At 48.6% G+C, this 25,869-nt stretch overlaps 1 protein-coding gene across 1 annotated transcript in view; it reads right to left on the reverse strand.

Moving 5' to 3' along the window:
* Window positions 1-8,153: 8,153 nt before the first annotated feature.
* Window positions 8,154-25,869, reverse strand: part of LOC120916525 (galactoside alpha-(1,2)-fucosyltransferase 2-like) — an 83,108-nt gene continuing 65,392 nt past the window's right edge. Inside the window, exon 3 of the mRNA XM_040327544.1 lies at window positions 8,154-10,406. Coding sequence (XP_040183478.1) covers window positions 9,336-10,406 — 1,071 coding nt within the window. The 3' untranslated portion in view covers window positions 8,154-9,335. The remainder of the gene's footprint in view (window positions 10,407-25,869) is intronic.

Here is a 25,869-nt window from a genome sequence, read left to right on the forward strand (position 1 = left end):
ATTCTGGACTATAAATCTTGTTGCAGAGGATTCCTGAATATTAATTTTGTGTACTTAGACAGTCTGTGGCAGAGACTGTTCATGTGCTGTCTGTGCATCATTCTGGCTGCTAGGTCATGTGAGAGGGGTCTATCCGTGTGAGCAATACCCACTCAGGACTGAGTGGCAAGGTTTGGAACTCTGAGAACTATTGTGCATTCTGTACTGCGTACCTGAACCTTCCCCCTCTCTCTCTATACTCTCTACTTCCTTAACAAGTTTATGCAGCGAAAATAAAGCCTACAGTTGAAGGTTTTACATCTTGTGTGAACTTTCCAATTACTACAGACATCTCTACCTAGACAATGAACATAGAGGTAACGTGCAAACCCAAAATTTAAAACATCAGCTCCTAGGGGGGTAGTGCTACATATATTTATAGCGTGCTTGCATCCAGCCGCCACGCCTCTGATGAGGCGGGACATGACCATGCAACGTAAGCACGCCAAATGCTGCTGCCATCTTTAATAAGTGTTTGATCTGCTTGTTTGAATTTTATCTCTTGTGAGTGCAATATTTGAAATAAATTAGTGATTACAGTTTTAGACAGTTTAGTTTTAGACATACTGTACTATTGTTTGTGTAATTTGCATCCCTCAAGGTTATCACAGCTTCCATTGCACACACTGCTGGGAATTACCTGTCTTAGGACCATGAGGAATTTCCATGTGAAGGAGCTATAGTGACGGATCACTCAGTCATCACAAGTTATGAGCTGCTGATTTTTCTAGCCTTATCGCTACACATGCTGTTGTAGACCTCTCTATACTTTGAGGGTCAACATATTCTGGTAAGCAGTTTTGCCCCCTACCTCACAGTTATGACCAGTGCATTTATTTCTTCATCTCACGACAGTTGGTGTGGGGAATCTTTTGCCATCCTCAGTTTTTGGACTTTTTAAGAAAATTTTAAGGACTCTGCTATTTAATTGGCGTTGCACCTCTTGGGTTTTGAACTATGTAACTGTAGTGCTGCCTATTTTGAAGGTTGCTGGTTTAATCAGTACCCCACTGGTTGTCCTAAACCTGCAAGTCCTCTGACACTCTGGGTTCATGCAATTTTCCTTTGATAATAACAATGAAATAGGTACACCAGAATTCATTAAACCAATTGACTTGTTTAGTAAAATGGAAACAATTAGAAAATCAAAGAGGGGGGGCGTGACCGGATGCAGGTGTGTGGAGGTGTGTGGAGAGAGGTGTGCAGCGTGAGGCGGGTATGTGAGATGCGGTGAGATGTGAGAAGCCTCCCTTGCCCTCCCTACCCCAAGCAGCTGAATATGCCGTTTAATCCCCTGCTTGTGCTGTCCGCATGAACCCTTCTGCCTAACGTTGTAGCTGAGGGAGAAAGGCTGGTCGATCGTACCTGTGGCGGGAGGCGTGCTGGACGGGGGTGCCCCCGTATCTCTCCTTGAAGCCCCGGAGATTGTCCTGGAGTTCCCCCTGGAGGTCCGTGGAGGTCCGTTTGCAGACCCGAGGCGAGAGCTTGCGATTGGAGGACGGCAGTCAGCTGTCAGGAACACGTGTCCGGCCCAGCGAATCACTGCGCACTCAAGCCGGGGAGCCGGCGGTGGCGACCACTGAAGGTTACCGAGGGTCTCTCGGTGCTCTCACTATAGACCCCCCATCGCCTCTCTCGCCTTGGCGTGAGTAGAGAGAGCGGATACGGGTGAAGTCAGGGAGGGGTGATTGAGACCCTGTAATACAGGGAGTAGAGGAGCGGAGCAAACAACATTAAGGAATAAATCAAGGAGGACGGCTCTTACAACACTGCGATTCGCTCAACAGCGGCGAACCCGGGATAAGACAACAAGGAAGAGTCAGAGTGAGTAACCACCATAGCATTTGTGCATGGGACTGTTTAAAAGCAATCAGAAAATTGATTAACTTAAAAAAACGCATCATGCTATGCACTTTACTTTCTTTTCCTCACTTTGACTGTAATTTGTCGTGACCCCTAAGATCTCCATATTTATTTATTTTTTTATAAGTTTTCTGCATTTAATCACTCTATTACCAATAACATGCAAACATCCAGTAATAGTCTGCAACCTACATGAGATGAGAGACTTGATGCCAATTACCTGCTTTCAACTATTATGAACTCTTTTTCCTCTCTTTTTTGCTTATTCCCTTTCTGGTCCAAAGAGTGAAAAAAATCTGTAAAGAATCTATTATACCCAAGGCTAAAGAGTGGCTTTGTCTATAGTCGGTTGCATATAGCTGATGTGTAAGGCTTAGCCTTGTCACAAGCTAGCTAGCTGAAGGATTGTTAAAATCGCAATTTTTTCTTTTTTTTATATATATAATATGTTCACCATGTCTAAAAATGCGCCCCAGTCAGAGGGGGGCCCTGTTACAAGATCAGCAAAGGACAAAGAGAACGGCAGCCAGGTAGCCGCAGCTAAATTAGATCGCTTTTTCCATCCCCCCAAGTCCACAACCCATTCCCCTGCTAAAGGGGGGTCATCATCCACTGCAGTGGAACCCAAGGGTTCGTCAGGCTTGTCAGTGGATAGGCGGAGTTTGGGGTCAGCGGCAGCTTCTAAACCATCCAATCCAGCTAACTTAACAGGGCCTAAAACCCAAACTAGTAAGGGACTTGGGGGGGAGAATAACGAGACTGTCGCTACGTCGGCTGCTCTGGCTACACCTGGATCCCCTGTAAAAACCGGCCTTGAGCCAATTCAGGAACCTACATTGAAAGACGTCCTAAGCGCTGTTAATGACTGTAAAACACTAATGGCTGATTTTGACAACCAATTAAGAAGCTTGAAAGACGAACTTGTCATAATACACCAGGATATGAGTAGTACTCTGGGAAGGGTGGTGACCTTGGAAGAGCGAACAAGTGCCCTTGAAGACACTTTGTACCCGATCGAGCAAAAAGTACGAGAGTTACAGGAAAAAAACAACCTCCAATCAGCTAAATTAGATGAAATGGAAAATAGGCTTCGAAGGAGCAATATTCGTGTGATCGGCCTTCCAGAACGGTGCGAAGGCGCCGACACCATAAAATTTATGGAGGGGTGGCTTAAAGAGATTTTTGACAACACTACTTTCTCACCTTTTTTTCATTGAAAGAGCGCATAGGGTCCCCTCAAAACCCCCGCAGCCAGGCGGATGCCCTAGATCCTTACTCTTTAAATTTTTTAATTATGCTGATAAAGTCACCCTGCTCCAAAAAGCCAGGGAGAAGGGGGATATTAGCTATAATGGCTCCAGAGTATCGTTTTACCCGGACTTCTTCCCAGAGCTACAAAAACATAGATCCGAATTTGTGCCAATCAAACACACTCTGCAGCAGCATAAAGTTGTGTATGCTTTGTTATACCCAGCCCGTTTATGGGTAACAGCATTGGGCAAGACTTTTTTCTTCAATACACCAGGAGAAGCGACAAAATGGTTGGAAGACACCCGTAAGGATCTATAGGACTCATCCATAAGACTGTCCATAAGACTGCCGGTTTCCCTTTTTTCTTTTTTCTTTTTTTTCTCCCTTCTTTTTTTTTTTTTTTTCACTCACTCCTTTTCTTTTTCCACTAGTTTGGACATAGCTATGACACAAGCGTCGCTGGTTGAAGGTTTAGCAATTTGGCATAGGAGACTTTTTCTCCTTTGCCTCTCCTCCCTCTCTTTTCTTTTTCCTTGGGTTTTTTTTTTCTTCTCTTTTTTTATTAGGATAAGGAAGGGAGGGATTTTGGGCTTTGAGCCATTATTTTTCACTTAGCAATTAATCACAATGATGTATCCTGTATTAGAGTTGGGGGTTTAATGGTCCGATAGCCCTTCGGGAGCTCTTTGGGCCCTTTTGGGTCACTATTTTTTGTGTATATGGTATACGCTCTGAAATATTTTTTCCCCCTTTTTTGGGGGGGGGGTATTCACCTGTGTTTTTCACGCTACTAATTGTTATGGACTATTAATTGTTATTGATTGTCCCCTTTTGGGGCTTGGAGACATCACTTCTTTTTGCACATTTCAAGATTTCAAGATTTAACACTTTTTAGAAACGGATATGTTGGATATATGAGCATAAGTTTTTCTAGGTTTTACTTTGGGAAAGTGGAGCTTTAAATTTTGCTAAAGGGGAGGCGAGGGAAGACCTTCACTGGGGTAAGAGTGGTAGGAGAGTGGTAGGATGGCAGTTTTGATGAGATTGGGTAAGAGTGGTAAGGTCACAGGAGAGGCCCCCAAGGGGAGCCCCAATGGGCAAGGGGGGACAGGGAGGGAGGGGGTGGATCTAGTGGGGGGAGGGAGGGGGGAGGGGGGGCGAAGGGTAATTTCTGGGAGGGAGATATTTCAGGTACCTTGCATACGTTAAATACTACTAGCAATGGGAGAGGATTTGGTCCGTACAAGCAGTCGTGTGGGAGGGAGAAGTGCTACTTCATGTTTCTGTTTATGTTTGCATATTTCTTACTGTATATCGATTATGGCTTGGAGAATTAGGTCATGGAATATAAGAGGGCTGGGGGATTCTACCAAGAGAGCACTGGTCTTGGCATCTATGGAGGAGAGGGGACCAGGGATACTCTGTCTACAGGAGACACATTTAACCAGAGATAGTATGACCCAACTGGGTATACGTAAGTTTCCGTATCGCTATCACTCGGTACATTCCTCATACTCAAGGGGGGTCAGTATATTGGTGAGTAAGGGGCTGTTGTTCTCCTGCGAACAGAGCTGGATAGATGAACAGGGACGATATATCTTTTTGGCCTGTACAATAGAGAATAAGTCCTACATATTAGCCAATATATATGTCCCCCCCCCTTTAACTTTACTATATAACAGAAATTAGTGGAGTTTATGTTGGATAAACCAGATATCCCCCTGATAGCAGTAGGGGATTATAATGAAGTCCCGGACAGAGTGCACGATAGATTCCCCCCAAAACTCGACCTAAAGACCGAACGAGGGAGTCGGTTGGCTCAGTTTATGGAGGAGGCAGGGCTAAAAGATATCTGGCATATCCATCACCCACAGACCTGTCAGTATTCCTGTCTCTCTAGCTCTTCTGCCACCCTGTCCAGAATCGACTTGGCTATGGGTAATGAAATACTATTGAACAGGGTGAAGGAAATAGAGTATGGCCCGAGAGGGGTCTCAGACCACTCACCATTAGAACTAGTAATCAGGAGAAATGAACGACCAACCCCGCGGGAGTGGAAAATCAGCCTATATTGGCTGGAATTAATCAGGAAATAACAAGAACTATCGGACGGTCTGAGGGAGTATGCTCAAATTAATATAGGTATGGCAGAGGCTGATGTGGTCTGGGACTCCTTGAAGGCATATCTAAGGGGGTTGTTAATACAAAAGGTGGCAAGACTACAACGGGAATCTAGAAAATGGGCAGAAGAGATCAGGAACGAAGTGATGTTAGCTGAGCAGCGTTACATAGAAGACCCCTCCCTAAGTAGACAAGGTGAATGGCTTGAAAAACCACAGGTTTACAAAATGGCAATTAGGAGGAAGGCTGAGAACCGCCAAATTTTCCAAAAACAACTTCAATTTGGTGAACGGGAGAAGGTGGGGCGTGTGCTGTCGCTTTTGGTGCGGACTAACACCCCTTCTTCTAATATCGAGGGGCATCAGGGGTCCCACAGGCGACATTGTAACCGAAGGAAGGGAGATAAGACATGTGTTTCACGATTTTTTACAAATCCCTGTATAAATCCAGAGGCGAGAATGAATATATGGAAGCTTTTTTCCAGGGAATCTCATTTCCAAATTTGCTAGATAGGGAAAAAAAAAACTGGAGTCCCCGATCACGTTGGAGGAACTGCAACGTGCTGTGACAGAGATGGCTAACCAAAGATCACCAGGGCCCGATGGGCTCCCATCAGAAATTTTTAAGCAATATGGGGATATATTGTTACCAGAGCTACTACACACCTTGAACTTCGCCTTCTCCAAAGGACATCTCCCTCCCTCCATGATGGAGGCAACAATTATCATTATTCACAAAGAGGGAAAAGATCAACTAGACCCCTCTTCCTATCGGCCAATTTCACTGCTTTGCACGGACGTAAAAATCCTCGCAAAAGTTCTTGCAACTCGCCTAAAAGGGTGTATTGAGACCCTTATTCACCCTGACCAGTCAGGATTTATCCCAAATAGGGCAACAAGCCTGAATATAAGAAGTGTTTTTTTAAACATACAAGTTCCTACTGATAATGAGGGCCCCATGGCATTGCTGGCATTGGACGCTGCAAAGGCATTCGACAGCCTGGAGTGGACTTACTTATGGAGGGTATTAGAAGGTTTTGGGTTTGGCCTGTCCTTTATTAGGTGGGTCAAGCTCCTATACAACAAACCACGCGCCAAAATCAAGATCAATGGCGTAGCTTCAGACCTATTCGAACTGGAGAGGGGAACGAGACAAGGGTGCCCTCTATCCCCACTCCTATTTGCACTGGCCATGGAACCCTTAGCTATCAAAACCAGGCTTAAGGAAGACATCCAGGGATTCAAAAGGGGCCTAGATGAAGATAGGAGAGCGCTGTTTGCGGACGATATCCTTTTCTTTATAGGTGATGTTAACAATTCATTGGCCCCAGTGATCCAAATGGTTAGGGATTTCGGTAGGTTCTCAGGACTGATCGTTAACTGGGATAAGTCAGCTCTGCTTCCAATAGACACATTACGAGACCGGACGCTAACCGATATGCCCCAGTTAAAAATCCTAACTACATTTAAATATTTGATGAAGTCACGTGACGTAATGCGTAAGGTTAGACATGACCGGAAGTGACGCGATACCCTGACCGTCCACCGGAAGTCCCACTGTTTTGGCGTTTTTATTTGTTTCTTGATGTAAGCACAACTTTTACTTTTATTAAACCTTTAAAGTGCTTACATACTTCACAATGAGAGCCTTTTATTTCCATTTTTGCTCCCGGTAATATTTGTAGCCGTCCTGGTGGGCTGACTTCACTGCGCTTGGACCCCTACTATCATTGCACACAGAGAACGTTCCTGGACTCTATCCCAGCACTTGGAGGATTTCGTGGACACGGATTTCCCATTGATTGGATTCCATCCCAGTAGTTGGAGGATTTCGTTGACACGCATTACCCAGTGACTGGAGGTAAGCGCTCTGTGAGCTCAAGCTTAGTGAAGACTCATCCAGATTCTCTACATTGATGTCTAAAGGGCAGAAGTCTTTTTCACCACTCACACAGCAGATTGATTCATTCAAATTTTGATTTATAGTTTTTTGGACTTTATTCAGATATTTGTTACATCAGTTGCACTAGTTTGAGGGTTTTTCACAATTATTGTTCACAGCCTTGAAATTGTTAAGGTGTTTAATAGATTGTCACCAGTCCTTTGGATTGTCTTGATATTCACTTTTAGATTTTCAGTTTGCGCTCATTGGTACCCGCTGATTGTTATGTACATAGGCAGAACGGTGGTCTGCCTATATAAACAAGGCAGATTGCCGTTCTGTCAGTATGGAAGACATTGATCCTGTATTCCTTCAAAGCAGGTACATGGATCTATGCCTTCCCTTAGTAAAAGAGACCTCCCCCACAGTAAGAAAACACTTGTTAGGCACACATTTAACCCCATGATTGCCCTAGGTGTTATCCCCTTCCCAGCCAGTGTCATTAGTACAGTGACAGTGCATATTTTTAGCACTGATCACTTTATTAGTGTCACTGGTTCCCACAAAGTGTCACTTAGTGTCCGATTTGTCCGCCGCATAATAGTGGTGCAGCTATGAGTCACTAATTGCTGCCATTACTAGTATAAAAAAAATGTCAATGGATTTCATTTAAAAAATCTGGTCACCTTAGCTTAGGTGTTGCAGCCTCTGGAACCTTTCAAAAATGTGTGTATATGTAATGAAAGATCATGTGACACTTATATTGGACACAGATGGACATAATTTCACTAATTATGTGACTTATGAAGGTAATTGGTTGCACCAGAGCTTTTTATGGGCTTCATAACAAAGGGGGTGAATACATGCGCACATGCCAATTATCCGATTTTCATTTCCGAAAAATAGTTTTATTTATATATTTTTCTAATTTTACTTCACCAACTTAGACTATTGTGTTTGGATCCATCACATATAATTGAAATAAAAAAACACATTGAACTAAAGGCTGTAATGTAACAAAATAGGTAAAAAGCCAAAGGGGGTGAATACTTTTGCAAGGCAAGGCACTGTAGGTTTATTTACCCTGCCCTTTTTCTGTCCATATATAGGAAAAGGGCAGCTTCCCTTTCCCTAGAGGCCTAGGAATCATATCCTGTTTTGGGGCCTAACATGTGCTGGAGTGGTTCTAAAGCTGTCCTGCCTAGTCTGGAGGAAGCTATGCTTAAGAGCAGACCCGGGGGAAGGCCCCTTGCTGGAGAGAGCCATGAAGAAAGTTGGTCTTTTAGAAGGGCCTGGTGACTCACTTGGAGGATTCACTGAAATTTGGGAATTTGCTTACAGTGTTGCCAAGTCAGCTTAAAGTTTCTGACACTGGGAAGCTGGACATTGATCTGGATCTAGAGAGTCTGTAAGTTATTTGCTACGGTATCTGGGACCCCTAACCCAAAGGCTGTCTCAGTCCCCACTTCCATTTTACCTATGGAATTAGCCCTGGGGGGGGGGGGAAATGCTAGACTGCCACTGTCATCTGGAGGTGCTGTCCTGCCTTTGGGTTGTCAAGGGGTGCTACAGCATTGAAAGTGTTAACCACCCATCTACACTGACCGTCAGGGCAGTGAAATGGTTAACCTCCATGCTATTGTTGATCACTTACCCATCACAAGCTTCCACGCTGCTCTCTTTCTCCCCCCCCGGGCCAGGACTTTACTTGTACAGTGGTCGCTGTATAGCTATAGCCCACTATATGCTGACGTGGCAGAAGTTGCTCCAGGCTCTGGAATGATACTGACAATATTTTTGGGATCCACCCAACTGCCTGATTGACAGCTGGCTCTACATTTCAATGCGAGGCTGAGCGCTGGAGCCAGCTGCACCCGCCACCTCTTTAGCCCAGCGCTGCAGTGAACGCTGGAGGAGCAAAGCAGAGCAATGACTGACTGTCACTAACCTCTGCTTCATGCAGACTGAGAGCTAAGTGAGCAGTCATGCGATCGCTCAGATCTCAGGCTTAGAGCCAACATGGGACAGCTGCAGCATCACACTGATGCTGCAGCATAGAGGTGAGTATGTACTGTAGGATCTTTACTTTTTATAACCCCAAACTTCTTTAAATGTAATGTTTAGATTATTGCAGTTTGTGACAGGTTTACTTTAATACTACTTCTTCTTTCAGTGAGATATCAATTATATTTTAAAATTGGAGTAAGATCAGCAGGAATCCCTATCCATTCAGGAAGATAAACAGTCTCATATTTTAAACCTGTGCCATGACGGGAATCAAGAAAAGTATAATTTGCAAGATAGATGGTTTCACCTCCGGTCAAATAGGCAGCGTATAAGCCAAATGTACCTATGGTCATAATTGTGTGGTTGCAGTGGACCAAGAGAGCAAAATCACGGCCAGGCGATCCCTCGTTGCCATCCCCAAGAAAGTAAACATCTCCCAAGGAATTATTAATATTCGATTTGCACCAATCTATCCCATTGCTGGTAACCACAAACAACGGGTTTTTATATTTTTTTCTAAAATACTCCATTGCCTTTTGCAAGTAGTCTTTGTCAGCTAGTACACCTTTCTTATTATTCCGCATAATATCAACGTAGTCCCCTCTACGGACATGTATGCCAATGAAGGTAGTATTAGTTTTGTTCCCCCGTATATCAGCAAGATAGGCATTGCTTTCTTCTCTAATAAAGTCATGGAAAGTAAATTCCTTAAGAATTTCATCTTTGATATGATGATAGAAGGTCCATGAAAACGGATAGCCAGAAAGTTTAACAAATTCTCCAGGGATGTATTTAAATTCTTCAGCCATCCAGTTTTTGTATATTCCGAGGTTCTTCCATGGTATGCGGTTTGCAACTTCCTCATTAATAACTGGCAGCTTTATCTTAAATATCTTAGACAGTGCTGAATGCATGCTGGGTAAAATATAAGCTTGATGTCCATGACGTTTTGCAAATGCATACAGCGTTGCATATTGCCCTATGAGGTTTCCCAAACGCCCTGAAGGTTCCACAGTCCACATACCAGTGCGTTCAAAGGCACAGTCATTGATGGATGGCGTCCTATTTTTCAAATTTTTTGTATCAAGGAATTGGTTTGTGCTTGCACATGTGCAAAATGTTGTACTTCTTTCAACATTGTACCAGAAGCTAATAATTGTAATTATTATTAATTTAAAAAAAAAGATCATCTTCCAAATGTTTATGTTTCTCATGTTCGCCCAACTTTTTTTCCATGGGGGTTTCTTTAAAAACAATAAAAAATAATATTATTTTAGACAGTAATCTTTAGTTTTTCATCTATATTCATTTTTATGATGTACTGAAATGCTTAAAATGTAAATCTTTTTTTTTTAATCAAGTAAACAAAATTCTGTATGCAAAGCAACTTCCACAAGGGTGCATGCTTGGTCAGTGATGTCACAAGTGGGTGGGGGTCACTTGCTGACATCATCGGTTGACTCCACCCCTTAACTATTTAAGAAATGTCAGCCAGCGGAGCAGGCAGTCACGGGAGCATTTAACAAGGCTGGAGGTTTGTTTTTCTCTATTTTTGGGTCCAGCGGTGCAGCGGGCATGATTGATGATCTACACCAGGGGACATTTATTTTTTAATAAAGGACTTGTCAAAAACTTGTGTTGTGCCTCTATTATCTTTTTACACTTTTTTGGTGAATGGGTAGGCCACACAGATTCACATGGGGGGGGGGGCCCGAATCTTCCAGATTCCGATAAAACCCCCTGCCCTTGTCCACATCAACATGGAGACAAGGTGCTTTGGGGCAGCCAAAGCACCCCTCTATGTTGAGGGCATGTGGCCTGGTATGGTTCGGGGGGGGGGGGGGGTGCTCTCTCGCCTCCCCATTTCCTGCATACTCGAGTAAGGGTCTGTTATGGATTTTGGCTGTTTTTTTTTTCAGAATTTTCTATTGCCGGCATTCTTTTGTTTACATTTCAGCTCTAGGCAGGGAAGCCCGCTGACAGCTGATGAGTCATCAGTTGTTAAGGAGTGGGCTGGGAAGCAGGCACTGCATCCTTAACAACCAGCATTACTTTTAATAAACCGATTACCTTAAGGTGTTTTTACACTATTGGAGGCTCTGTCTCAATTTCTATCCCCGCATGTGTCTTTATTAATCTGGATGGAGATTGGCATGTAAAAGGGGCTCTTCAATAACATCTAATAAGGTGATATTTGCCAGACACCAGAGCGACTGGCAACAGCACCTGGTGAGCTTTATTCTTAAAGGGTCACTAAAGGAATTTTTTTTTTTAGCTAAATAGCTTCCTTTACCTTACTGCAGTCCTGGTTTCATGTCCTCATTGTTCGTTTTTGCTTTGATGTTGCTGTAAATCCTCTCTGTTCTGGACACTTCCTGGTTGTCTGTTTCCTGATCACCACAGTACTGGGAGATTTTTCACGGTGGTGACTAATCAAGGAGGTGTGATTACTGTGTGTAAAACGAAACTGGATTGGTGCTGAGGAGTTTTAGACAAAGTATCACTGCTCTCTATTGGATGACTGCCCTCTAGTGGCTCTCTGTACATCAGAGAACCAGCAAACAACAGCAAACACGAAACTAAACTGCAGGCACATTATATGATTGTTTTTGATCTATTTTTAATCATTTTTAAAAGGAATCAGTTAACTATTATGTCTCTATACCATGTAAACATTCATTTCAGCTAAAAAAATGTTTTCCTTTAGTGACCCTTTAAGGGAGTGGAATTGGCACACATCACTTTGAAAGATTTTGATGGATCAATGAGATTTTTTTTCATCACTTTAAAGCAGATGGTCCGCCAAATTTTTTGTTTTGAAAAGTCAGCAGCTACAAATACTGCAGCTACTGGCCCAGATTCAAGAAGCACTTGCGCCCGCGCAACCATAGTTGCGCGGCGCAAGTGCTTACTTGCTCCGGTGTAACGAGTGCTCCTGATTCAGGAACCTCGTTACACCGAATGCAGCCTAGGATGTGACAAACATAAGCCTCCTTATGCCTTCACATCCCAGGCTGCATTCTTGCGTTGGCCGCTAGGGGGCGCGGCCTTTGTGATCGGCGTGTAGTATGCAAATTGCATACTACCACCGATTCACAAGAGTTGCGCGGGCCCTGCGTACGCAAGGTACGGAGTTTCCGTACGGCGCCTTTAGCATAAGGTTGCTCCTGCTAATAGCAGGCGCAGCCAATGCTAAAGTATAGCTGCGCCTCCCGCTCGCGACGTTTAAATTTCACGTCGTTTACGTAAGTGAACCGTGAATGGCGCTGGACGCCATTCACGTTCACTTACAAGCAAATGACGTCCTTGCGACGTCATTTGCCGCAATGCACGTCGGGAAAGTTTCCCGACGGAGCATGCGCTGTTCGCTCGGCGCGGGAGCGCGCCTAATTTAAATGATTCCCGCCCCCGGCGGGATCATTTACATTAGGCAGCCTTGCGCCCGGCTGCTTAGCATATTGCCCGCGCAATTTACGGAGCAACTGCTCCGTGAATCGCGGGCAAAGCGCAATATTTGCGTGGGCGCAGAGAAAAAAATTTGCTCTTTGCCCACGCAAATATTGCGCGATTCTACTTGAATCTGGGCCACTGACTTTAAAAATAAGGACACTTATCTGTCCGGCGCGCCCGCAATGTCGGCACCCAAGGTCGACCCATCCCTCGGCCCTCGAATGCTGCCGTCGCCATCTTCGGTAAGGGAATCAGGAAGTGAAGCCTTGCGGCTTCACTTCCTGGTTCCCTACAGCGCATGCGTGACTGGATATGCCACATGGACACTTTTCATTATGTATGGGTGTTTTATGTTAATCATTTCACAATGTTAATATTGAGGAGTTTTATAGATTAATTTAGTGCGCTACTGTGGAATTATTTCTCTCTCTCTCTCTCTCTTTTTTACATTAATAAACTAAAATCACATGAACAAGTCCAAAAAGCATAACAAGTTGAGGCCAGAGTGTCCTGTCTCCATGGTAACCTATTTGCCAAGATGTATCCTCATCTCCCACCTCCCCCATGTGATTTTCTCTTTGCAGACGTGGTGGGCGGGACATGAGTGTGCGATGATGACGCTTCCTTTAGGGATGGTGGGTCACCTGATCGCACGTTCATCTCGTCACGTGATGTGCCGATTGCGCTGCCCCCTGTGACGGGGGCTGTGTATGAAGGCATATCTGCCTGAGATTACTGCCATTGTTCTCTCTGCTGTCTGTATGATGCAGAACCGGGGTGCGGGACCTAATTATGTGGTGTAATGTTTCCTATAGGGACGGAGGGTTATGTGACTGCACTTCCTTCTCGTCATGTGACGTGTTCACTGCGCCACCCCCTGTGAGGGGGCTGTGGAGGACGGCACAGTTTTAGCCTGTGATCACCGCCATTTTACTTAACGTGATGGCGATGGGGGGCGGGTTAGGCATAAGGAAGGTGAGTGCTGGCCAATGATAGGATTCGTCACATTATGGACATGACCTGTTATGTCATTAGCAGCACCTGTGTTGGGGAGTCTCTGGCATTGAGTGGGCTGGACGTTTGTTTGATTGAACCAGGCATTGAGTTTATAAATTGAATATTAACACACCAGCAGGGCTGGACTGGCCTACCGGGATACCGGGAAATATACCGGTAGGCCGCCTGCACTCAGTACCCTGTGGCCGCTATTGGCTCGGAGCTTGTCCGTTGCCTGTCAGTCAGTAAAACAAAGAGCAGCGGTGGCGGCCGCAATGCCTACTCTGATCTGGCGCCGCCCACTGAACTGCCTCCTCTCCTGCTTCCCTCAGTGATATCTCAGTGGAGCAGGTGAACGCCGTGCTGCTGCTTGATTTCTCCTCCTTCCATCTCTCCCGTGCGGCACCAGCTCCGCCCACTGCATGAAGAAGAGCCACGAGTGAGAGCAGCAGGACTGCAGGAGAATAGGAGAAGTGAACGGCCATGGAGATTCTACAATTTGTATAATCTCTCTCAGACTCTCATCATTGCAAGGTGCATCTCTCTCTCTCTCTCAAAGCAAACTAATTATTTTGTTTGCCGATAAATGGTCTGCAGAGGATTTTAATCTCTTTCTCTTTCCCACCATTGAAGCCCCCCTCTCTCTCTCTCCCCCCACCATTGCAGCCCCCCTCTCTCTCTCTCTCCCCCCACCATTGCAGCCCCCCTCTCTTTTCTCTTTCTTCCCAACCATTGCAGCCCCCTCTCTCTCTCTCTCTCTCCCCCACCATTGCAACCCCCCCCTCTCTCTCTCTCTCCCCCCCACCATTGCAGCCCCCTCTCTCTCTCTCACCCCCCACCATTGCAGCCTTCTCTCTTTCTCTCTCCCCCCACCATTGCAGCCCCCCCTCTCTCTCCCCCCACCATTTCAGCCCCCCCTCTCTCTCTCTCCCTCCCACCATTGCAGCCCCCTCTCTCTCCCCCCACCATTGCAGCCCCCCTCTCTCCCCCCACCATTGCAGCTCCCCTCTCTCTCTCTCCCCCACCATTGCAGCCCACCCTCTCATCCCCACCATTGCAGCCACACGTTTTCTCACTCCCACCATTGCAGCCCCCCTCTCTCTCTCCCCCCCCCCACCATTGCAGCTCCCCTCTCTCCCTTCCACCATTGCAGCCCCCTCTCTCTCTCCCCCCACCATTGCAGCCCCCCTCTCTCCCCCACCATTGCAGCCCCCCTCTCTCCCCCACCATTGCAGCCCTCCCTCTCTCTCCCCCATCATTGCAGCCCCCCTCTCTCTCCCCCACCGTTGCAGCCCCTCTCTCTCTCCCCCACCATTGCAGCCCCCCTCTCTCTCCCCCACCATTGCAGCCCCTCTCTCTCTCTCTCTCTCTCTCCCACCATTGCAGCCCCCTCTCTCTCTCCCCCCACCATTGCAGCCCCCTCTCTCTCCCACCATTGCAGGCCCCCTCTCTCACACCATTGCAGGCCCCCTCTCTCCCACCATTGCAGCCCCTCTCTCTCACCATTGCAGCCCCCTCTCTCCCACCATTGCAGACCCCTTTCTCTCTCCCACCATTGCAGCCCCCCTCTCTCTCCCACCATTGCAGCCCCCTCTCTCTCTCCCACTATTGCAGCCCCCTCTCTCCCTCCCACCATTGCAGCCCTCTCTCTCTCCCACCATTGCAGCCCCCCTCTCTCTCTCTCCCACCATTTCAGCCCCCTCTCTCTCCCACCATTGCAGGCCCCCTCTCTCCCACCATTGCAGCCCTTCTCTCTCTCCCTCCCACCATTGCAGCCCATCTCTCTTTCCCTCCCACCATTGCAGCCCCCCTCTCTCTCCCATCACTGCAGCCCCCCTCTCTCTCACTATTGCAGCCCCTTTCTCTCACCATTACCCATCAGCCCTCTCTCTCCCTCTCTCTTACTATTTCAGCCCCTCTCTCTCTCCCACCATTGCAGCCCCCCTCTCTCTCTCGCCCACCAATGCAGCCCCCCCTCTCTCTCCCACCATTAAAGCCCCATCTCTCTCACACACTATGGCAGCACTTCTCTCTCTCTCACCATTGCAGCCTCTCTCTCTCTCTCTCTCTCTCTCTCTCTCTCTCTTGCAGATCCTCTCTCTCACTATTGCAGCCCCCTCTCTCTCTCTCTCTCTACTGCAGGTCCTGTCTCTCACTATTGCAGCCGAGGTCTCTCTCACACACACTATTGCAGCCCCTTTCTCTATGTCTCACTACTGCAGCCCGTCTCTCTCTCACCACTGCAGCCCCTCTATCTCTCATCATTGCAGCCCCTCTCTCTCTCTCTCTCTCTCTCTATTGCAGCTCCTCTCTCTCACTATTGCATCCCCTCTCTCTCTCCCACCATTGCAGCCCCCCTCTCTCTCTCTATTGCAGCTCCTCTCCCTCTCCAACCATTGCAGTCCCTCTCTCTTTCTATTGCAGCTCCTCTCTCTCTCTCTCTCTCTCTCTCTCTCTCTCTCTCTCTCTCTCTCACACTATTGCAGCCCCTTTCTCTCTGTCTCACCACTGCAGCCCCACTCTCTCACCACTGCAGCCCGATATATCTCCTCATTGCAGCCCCTTTCTCCCTCTCTCACCATTGCAGCCCCTCTCTCTCTATTGCAGCCCCCTCTCTCTCTCTCTCTATTGCAGCTCCTCTCTCCCTCCAACCATTGCAGTCCCTCTCTCTTTCTATTGCAGCTCCTCTCTCTCACTATTGCAGCCCCTCTCTCTCTCACTATTGCAGCCCCTTTCTCTCTGTCTCACCACTGCAGCCCCACTCTCTCTCACCACTGCAGCCCCAATATATCTCATCATTTCAGCCCCTTTCTCTCTCTCTCACCATTGTAGCCCCTCTCTCTCTATTGCAGCTCCTATCTCTCACTATTGCAGCCTCTCTCTCTCTCTTTCTCTCTCTCACTATTGCAGCCCCTTTCTCTCTGCCTCACCACTGCAGCCCCACTCTCTCACCACTGCAGCCCCTCTATCTCTCTTCATTGCAGACCCTCTCTCTCTATTGCAGCCCCCCATCTCTCTCTCTCTCTCTCTCTCTCTCTCTCACTATTACAGCCTCTCTCTCTCTCTCTCTCTCTCTCTCTCTCTCTCACACTCACTATTGCAGCCCCTTTCTCTGTCTCACCACTGCAGCCCCCTCTCTCTCTCACCACTGCAGCCCCTTTCTCTTCACCATTATAGCCCCTCTCTCTGACTATTGCAGCCCCTCTCTCCCTCCAACCATTGCAGCCCCTCTCTCTCTCTCTCTATTGCATCTCATCTCTCTCACTATTGCAGCCCCTCTCTCTGTCTCACTATTGCAGCCCCTTTCTCTCTGTCTCGTCACTGCAGCCCCTCTCTCTCACCACTGCAGCCCCTCTCTCTCACCACTGCAGCCGCTCTATCTCTCATCATTGCAGCCCCTTTCTCTCTCTCTCTCTCTCACCATTGCAGCCCCTCTCTCTCTATTGCAGCTCCTCTCTCTCACAATTGCAGCCCCTCTCCCTCTCTCTATTGCAGCTCCTCTCTCTCTCTCTATTGCAGCCCCTCTCTCCCTCCAACCATTGCAGCCCCTCTCTCTCTCTCTCTCTCTCTCTCTCTCTCTATTGCAGCTCCTCTCTCTCACTATTGCAGCCCCTCTCTCTGTCTCACTATTGCAGCCCCTTTCTCTCTGTCTCACCACTGCAGCCCCTCTCTCTCACCACTGCAGCCCCTCTCTCTCACCACTGCAGCCCCTCTATCTCTCATCATTGCAGCCCCTTTCTCTCTCTCTCTCACCATTGCAGCCCCTCTCTCTCTATTGCAGCTCCTCTCTCTCACTATTGCAGCCCCTCTCCCTCTCTCTATTGCAGCTCCTCTCTCTCTATTGCACCCCCTAACTCCCGCCAACCCTTGCAGGCCCCCTCTCTCCCACCATTGCAGCCCCTCTCTCTCACCATTGCAGCCCCCTCTCTCCCACCATTGCAGACCCCTTTCTCTCTCCCACCATTGCAGCCCCCCTCTCTCTCCCACCATTGCAGCCCCCTCTCTCTCTCCCACTATTGCAGCCCCCTCTCTCCCTCCCACCATTGCAGCCCCCTCTCACTCTCCCACCATTGCAGCCCTCTCTCTTTCCCACCATTGCAGCCCCCCTCTCTCTCTCTCCCACCATTTCAGCCCCCTCTCTCTCCCACCATTGCAGGCCCCCTCTCTCCCACCATTGCAGCCCTTCTCTCTCTCCCTCCCACCATTGCAGCCCATCTCTCTTTCCCTCCCACCATTGCAGCCCCCCTCTCTCTCCCATCACTGCAGCCCCCCTCTCTCTCACTATTGCAGCCCCTTTCTCTCACCATTACAGCCCTCTCTCTCCCTCTCTCTTACTATTTCAGCCCCTCTCTCTCTCCCACCATTGCAGCCCCCCTCTCTCTCTCGCCCACCAATGCAGCCCGCCCTCTCTCTCCCACCATTAAAGCCCCATCTCTCTCACACACTATGGCAGCACTTCTCTCTCTCTCACCATTGCAGCCTCTCTCTCTCTCTCTCTCTCTCTCTCTCTATTGCAGCTCCTCTCTCTCACTATTGCAGCCCCTCTCTCTGTCTCACTATTGCAGCCCCTTTCTCTCTGTCTCACCACTGCAGCCCCTCTCTCTCACCACTGCAGCCCCTCTCTCTCACCACTGCAGCCCCTCTATCTCTCATCATTGCAGCCCCTTTCTCTCTCTCTCTCACCATTGCAGCCCCTCTCTCTCTATTGCAGCTCCTCTCTCTCACTATTGCAGCCCCTCTCCCTCTCTCTATTGCAGCTCCTCTCTCTCTATTGCACCCCCTAACTCCCGCCAACCCTTGCAGGCCCCCTCTCTCCCACCATTGCAGCCCCTCTCTCTCACCATTGCAGCCCCCTCTCTCCCACCATTGCAGACCCCTTTCTCTCTCCCACCATTGCAGCCCCCCTCTCTCTCCCACCATTGCAGCCCCCTCTCTCTCTCCCACTATTGCAGCCCCCTCTCTCCCTCCCACCATTGCAGCCCCCTCTCACTCTCCCACCATTGCAGCCCTCTCTCTTTCCCACCATTGCAGCCCCCCTCTCTCTCTCTCTCACCATTGCAGCCTCTCTCTCTCTCTCTCTCTCTCTCTCTCTCTCTCTCTCTCTCTTGCAGATCCTCTCTCTCACTATTGCAGCCCCCTCTCTCTCTCTCTACTGCAGCTCCTGTCTCTCACTATTGCAGCCGAGGTCTCTCTCACACACACTATTGCAGCCCCTTTCTCTATGTCTCACTACTGCAGCCCGTCTCTCTCTCACCACTGCAGCCCCTCTATCTCTCATCATTGCAGCCCCTCTCTCTCTCTCTCTCTCTATTGCAGCTCCTCTCTCTCACTATTGCATCCCCTCTCTCTCTCCCACCATTGCAGCCCCCCTCTCTCTCTCTATTAAAGCTCCTCTCCCTCTCCAACCATTGCAGTCCCTCTCTCTTTCTATTGCAGCTCCTCTCTCTCTCTCTCTCTCTCTCTCTCTCTCTCTCACACTATTGCAGCCCCTTTCTCTCTGTCTCACCACTGCAGCCCCACTCTCTCACCACTGCAGCCCGATATATCTCCTCATTGCAGCCCCTTTCTCCCTCTCTCACCATTGCAGCCCTTCTCTCTCTATTGCAGCCCCCCTCTCTCTCTCTCTCTCTATTGCAGCTCCTCTCTCCCTCCAACCATTGCAGTCCCTCTCTCTTTCTATTGCAGCTCCTCTCTCTCACTATTGCAGCCCCTCTCTCTCTCACTATTGCAGCCCCTTTCTCTCTGTCTCACCACTGCAGCCCCACTCTCTCTCACCACTGCAGCCCCAATATATCTCATCATTGCAGCCCCTTTCTCTCTCTCTCACCATTGTAGCCCCTCTCTCTCTATTGTGCTCCTCTCTCTCACTATTGCAGCCTCTCTCTCTCCCACCATTGCAGCCCCTCTCTCTCTCTCTCTCTCTCTCTCTATCTCTCTCTCTCATGCAGCTCCTCTCTCTCTATTGCAGCCCCTCTCTCCCTCCAACCATTGCAGCCCCTCTCTCTCTCTCTATTGCAGCTCCTCTCTCTCTCACTATTGCAGCCTCTCTCTCTCTCTTTCTCTCTCTCACTATTGCAGCCCCTTTCTCTCTGCCTCACCACTGCAGCCCCTCTCTCTCACCACTGCAGCCCCTCTATCTCTCTTCATTGCAGACCCTCTCTCTCTATTGCAGCCCCCCATCTCTCTCTCTCTCTCTCTCTCTCTCACTATTGTAGCCTCTCTCTCTCTCTCTCTCTCTCTCACTCACTATTGCAGCCCCTTTCTCTGTCTCACCACTGCAGCCCCCTCTCTCTCTCACCACTGCAGCCCCTTTCTCTTCACCATTATAGCCCCTCTCTCTGACTATTGCAGCCCCTCTCTCCCTCCAACCATTGCAGCCCCTCTCTCTCTCTCTCTATTGCATCTCATCTCTCTCACTATTGCAGCCCCTCTCTCTGTCTCACTATTGCAGCCCCTTTCTCTCTGTCTCGTCACTGCAGCCCCTCTCTCTCACCACTGCAGCCGCTCTATCTCTCATCATTGCAGCCCCTTTCTCTCTCTCTCTCTCTCTCTCTCTCTCTCACCATTGCAGCCCCTCTCTCTCTATTGCAGCTCCTCTCTCTCACAATTGCAGCCCCTCTCCCTCTCTCTATTGCAGCTCCTCTCTCTCTCTATTGCAGACCCCCTCTCCCTCCAACCATTGCAGCCCCTCTCTCTCTCTCTCTATTGCAGCTCCTCTCTCTCACTATTGCAGCCCCTCTCTCTGTCTCACTATTGCAGCCCCTTTCTCTCTGTCTCACCACTGCAGCCCCTCTATCTCTCATCATTGCAGCCCCTTTCTCTCTCTCTCTCACCATTGCAGCCCCTATCTCTCTATTGCAGCTCCTCTCTCTCACTATTGCAGCCCCTCTCCCTCTCTCTATTGCAGCTCCTCTCTCTCTCTATTGCAGCCCCTCTCTCCCGCCAACCATTGCAGCCCCTCTCTCTCTCTATTGCAGCTCCTCTCTCTCACCATTGCAGCCCTCTCTCTCTCCCACCATTGCAGCCCCCCTCTCTCTCCCACCATTTCAGCCCCCTCTCTCTCCCACCATTGCAGGCCCCCTCTCCCCAACCATTGTAGCCCTTCTCTCTCTCCCTCCCACCATTGCAGCCCATCTCTCTTTCCCTCCCACCATTGCAGCCCCCCTCTCTCTCCCATCACTGCAGCCCCCCTCTCTCTCACTATTGCAGCCCCTTTCTCTCACCATTACAGCCCTCTCTCTCCCTCTCTCTTACTATTTCAGCTCCCCTCTCTCCCACCATTACAGCCCCTCTCTCTCTCCCATCATTGCAGCCCCCCTCTCTCTCTCGCCCACCAATGCAGCCCCCCTCTCTCGCCCACCAATGCAGCCCCCCCTCTCTCTCCCACCATTAAAGCCCCCTCTCTCTCACACACTATGGCAGCACTTCTCTCTCTCTCACCATTGCAGCCCCTCTCTCTCTCTCTCTCTCTCTCTCTCTCTCTCTCTATTGCAGATCCTCTCTCTCACTATTGCAGCCCCCCTCTCTCTCTCTACTGCAGCTCCTGTCTCTCACTATTGCAGCCGAGGTCTCTCTCACACACACTATTGCAGCCCCTTTCTCTATGTCTCACCACTGCAGCCCCTCTATCTCTCATCATTGCAGCCCCCCCCTCTCTCTCTCTATTGCAGCTCCTCTCTCTCACTATTGCAGCCCCTCTCTCTGTCTCACTATTGCAGCCCCTTTCTCTCTGTCTCACCACTGCAGCCCCTCTCTCTCACCACTGCAGCCCCTCTATCTCTCATCATTGCAGCCCCCCTCTCTCTCTCTCTATTGCAGCTCTTCTCTCTCACTATTGCATCCCCTCTCTCTCCCACCATTGCAGCCCCTCTCTCTCTCTCTCTCTCTCTCTATTGCAGCTCCTCTCCAACCATTGCAGTCCCTCTCTCTTTCTATTGCAGCCTCTCTCTCTCTCTCTCTCTCTCACTATTGCAGCCCCTTTCTCTCTGTCTCACCACTGCAGCCCCACTGTCTCACCACTGCAGCCCCGATATATCTCCTGATTGCAGCCCCTTTCCCCCTCTCTCACCATTGCAGCCCATCTCTCTCTATTGCAGCCCCCCTCTCTCTCTCTCTCTATTGCAGCTCCTCTCTTCCTCCAACCACTGCAGTCCCTCTCTCTTTCTATTGCAGCCCCTCTCTCTCTCACTATTGCAGCCCCTTTCTCTCTGTCTCACCACTGCAGCCCCACTCTCTCACCACTGCAGCCCCAATATATCTCATCATTGCAGCCCCTTTCTCTCTCTCACCATTGTAGCCCCTCTCTCTCTATTGCAGCTCCTTTCTCTCTCACTATTGCAGCCCCTCTCTCTCCCACCATTGCAGTCCCTCTCTCTCTCTCTCTCTCTCTCTCTCTCTCTCTCTCTCTCTCTCTCATGCAGCTCCTCTCTCTCTATTGCAGCCCCTCTCTCCCTCCAACCATTGCAGCCCCTCTCTCTCTCTCTCTATTGCAGCTCCTCTCTCTCTCACTATTGCAGCCTCTCTCTCTCTCTCTCTCTCTTTATCTCTTTCTCTCTCTCTCTCTCTCTCTCTCTCTCTCTCTCTCTCTCTCTCACTATTGCAGCCCCTTTCTCTCTCTCACCACTGCAGCCCCTCTCTCTCACCACTGCAGCCCCTCTCTCTCACCACTGCAGCCCCTCTATCTCTCTTCATTGCAGACCCTCTCTCTCTATTGCAGCCCCTCTCTCTCTCTCTCTCTCTCTCACTATTGCAGCCTCTCTCTCTCTCTCTCTCTCTCTCTCTCACTATTGCAGCCTCTTTCTCTGTCTCACCACTGCAGCCCCTCTCACTCACCACTGCAGCCCCTTTCTCTCTCACCATTATAGCCCCTCTCTCTGACTATTGCAGCCCCTCTCTCCCTCCAACCATTGCAGCCCCTCTCTCTCTCTCTCTATTGCATCTCATCTCTCTCACTATTGCAGACCCTCTCTCTGTCTCACTATTGCAGCCCCTTTCTCTCTGTCTCACCACTGCAGCCCCTCTCTCTCACCACTGCAGCCCCTCTCTCTCACCACTGCAGCCCCTCTATCTCTCATCATTGCAGCCCCTCTCTCTCTCTCTCTCACCATTGCAGCCCCTCTCTCTCTATTGCAGCTCCTCTCTCTCACTATTGCAGCCCCTCTCCCTCTCTCTATTGCAGCTCCTCTCTCTCTCTATTGCAGCCCCTCTCTCCCTCCAACCATTGCAGCCCCTCTCTCTCTATTGCAGCTCCTCTCTCTCACTATTGCAGCCCCTTTCCCTCTCTCTCACCACTGCAGCCACTCTCTCTCACCACTGCAGCCCCTCTCTCTCACCACTGCAGCCCCTCTATCTCTCATCATTGCAGCCCCTCTCTCTCTCTCTCCCTCTCTCTCACTATTGCAGCCCCTTTCTCTCTGTCTCACCACTGCAGCCCCTTTCTCTCACCATTATAGCCCCTCTCTCTCACCATTGCAGCCCCTCTCTCTCTCGCCATTGTAGCCCCCCTCTCTCTCTCTCTCGCTCTCGCCATTGTAGCCCCTCTTTCTCACCATTGCAGCCCTCTTTCTCACCATTGCAGCCCCTCTATCATGGATTTCTTTCTTTTAAAAAAAAAGTTAACTTATGTATTATAATAAAATAATATTCTGTATCGTATTTTCCGGCGTATAAGACGACTTTTTCGATGCAAAAAAATGCATCCAAAGTCGGGGGTCGTCTTATACGCCGGTGACAGTCTCCGTGCTGCGAGCGTCCATGATTTAAAAGCCGCTCCTTCTTCTCAGCATGTCCTGTGATAGGCGGAACACAAATCTTCCCAGCAGCGCCTCTGTTCTGTGTTCCTCCTATCACAGATGCCTTCTCATCCTCGAACGAGAGGACGTCCGTGATAGGCGGAACACAGAACAGAGGCGCTGCTGGAAAAATTGTGTTCCGCCTATCACAGGACACGCTGAGAAGAAGGTGCGGCTTTCAAATCATGGACGCTCGCAGCACGGAGACTGTCACCGGCCTGGAAACAAATCAGCAAAACATGAGTGATGGCACTGTTGGCACAGTGGGGGAAAGTGATGGCACAGTGGGGGCAAGTGATGGCACAGTGGGGGCATGTAATGTAATGGCACAGTGGGGGCATGTAATGAAATGGCACAGTGAGGCATGTAATGTAATGGCACAGTGAGATTTGAAAAAATCCTGTTTCTGTCAGCGGTTCTGGCTACCCCTCAGCTTCCAGAAAGACTAGTAGGAAGGGGGTAGTCTTATATGGCGAGTATATCCCAAAACCAACATTTTTCCTGGAAAATTAGGGGGTCATCTTATACGCCGGCAAATACGGTAAATAATAATAAAATGTGAATGTATTTATTATAATAATAAATAAAAACATTTTTCAGGTAAAAAAAATGTGCATTTATATATATCTTTTTGCCTGTTCTCTCTGCATTCATCTCTTGTATCATGTTTGCAGTCTCTGACCATCTCTTGTATGATGTCTGCAGTCTCTGACCATCTCTTTTATCATGTGGAAAGGAGACTATAGGAAAACCAGAGCCACCAAGCTGGAGCCGACTGACTGATCCCTGCAAGGTGCACCTAAAAGGAGGTCAGTGACAGCGCCGCAAGGCCAGCCTAAGGGGGGGGTCACTGATGTAAGGGGGAGTTAATACAATAATGTAAAGGGACACTGATATAAAGGTTTCCCCCTTATATCAGTAACCCCCCCCTTACCTTAGGCTGCTTTCACATTGAGGCGTTGGGGGTGTCGGCGGTAAAGCGATGCAATTTTTAGCAGGGCTTTACTAACTTTTTTGCAGTGCTTTTCGGGGGGCAGTGGGGCACTTTAAACCCCCGCTAGTGGCCGAAAATTTTTAAAACTATGGGGCTGGTATGACATTTTTTCCAGGGCTGGTTTTTATTCCCAGTCCGGCCCTGCACACCAGCCCCTTATTATATTCGCTGAGGAAGTCCTTTACCCCGGACGATACGTGTGCGGGGGGCTTTTGTGATGTCAGGACAGCCACCCACCTGGTTCTTTTATGTGTGTGTATTTTACATTACTTCAATTTGTGAACTGGGACACAGTGCCGTGCCTGTGAGTAGTTCATCCTTTTAATAAATTAATATTGTTTATGCAAATGGAGAGCACTATGTATTTTCTTTGCATCTTTACATGATCCAATTTATACATATGAGTGAGTTTGGAGGCCATTAATTGAGTGAGGAGTCTGAGTGAAGGACCATATGTTAAGACATTATCTCTCATCTTTACAATCATCCTAGACAAGGGACTGCGTGAATGACCTTCTGTTTGCTCAGAGGTCCATTCGTTCAGGTGAGCGGTTTGTACCTCTGGTGAAGGAGACACTTATATGGAGGCACAGTAATTGTTTCAAGCACCCTGTTCACTGCCTAAGGAGTTCTCCTCTTCTGTTGCCTTTCACTATCAACACCCTCTAGCCTCAACTTGTTATGCTTTTTGGACTTGTTCATGTGATTTTAGTTTATAAATTTTTCTAGCGCTGCACTGCATTTTATATGTGTTTGATCTAAGGACTTTTTATATTGACCTCCAGTGTTCAGCTGCTTCTGTTAGGATTTGGTTTTGAGCTGTCTGATTTTTTCTACTCTTTTTTACATTGACATTTGCATATTCCTCACACAGAATTCGAATTGGTTGATCATTTTTCAACCAATCTAAATTCAAATAGTTTAAAATAAAATGGAATTTCTTTGAAAATGTATAAACTAAACAAATGTTTCCATTTTGCACATGTCTAACAAACATAGATCTACACTCTGACAATTTTTATATATACCGTATTTTCCGGCGTATAAGACGACTGGGCGTATAAGACGACCCCCTAATTTTCCAGGAAAAATTTTGATTTTGGGAAATACTCGCCATATAAGACTACCCCCTTCTTACTGTCTTTCTGGAAGCTGAGGGGGAGCCAGAACCACTGACAGAAACAGGCTTTTTCAAATCTCACTGTGCCATTACATTACTCACTGTGCCATTACATTACTCACTGTGCCATTACATTACATGCCCAGACTGTGCCACTGTGCCATTACATGCCCCCACATTGCCATTGTGCCATTACATGCCCCCACATTGCCACTGTGCCATTACATGCCCCCACATTGCCACTGTGCCATCACATGCCCCCACATTGCCATTGTGCCATTACATGCCCCCACATTGCCATCACTTGCCCCTCACATTGCCATTGTGCCATTACATGCCCCCACATTGCCATCACT

Source organism: Rana temporaria, chromosome 10, assembly GCF_905171775.1.
Source record: "Rana temporaria chromosome 10, aRanTem1.1, whole genome shotgun sequence".
NCBI classification, from domain to species: Eukaryota; Metazoa; Chordata; class Amphibia; order Anura; family Ranidae; genus Rana; species Rana temporaria.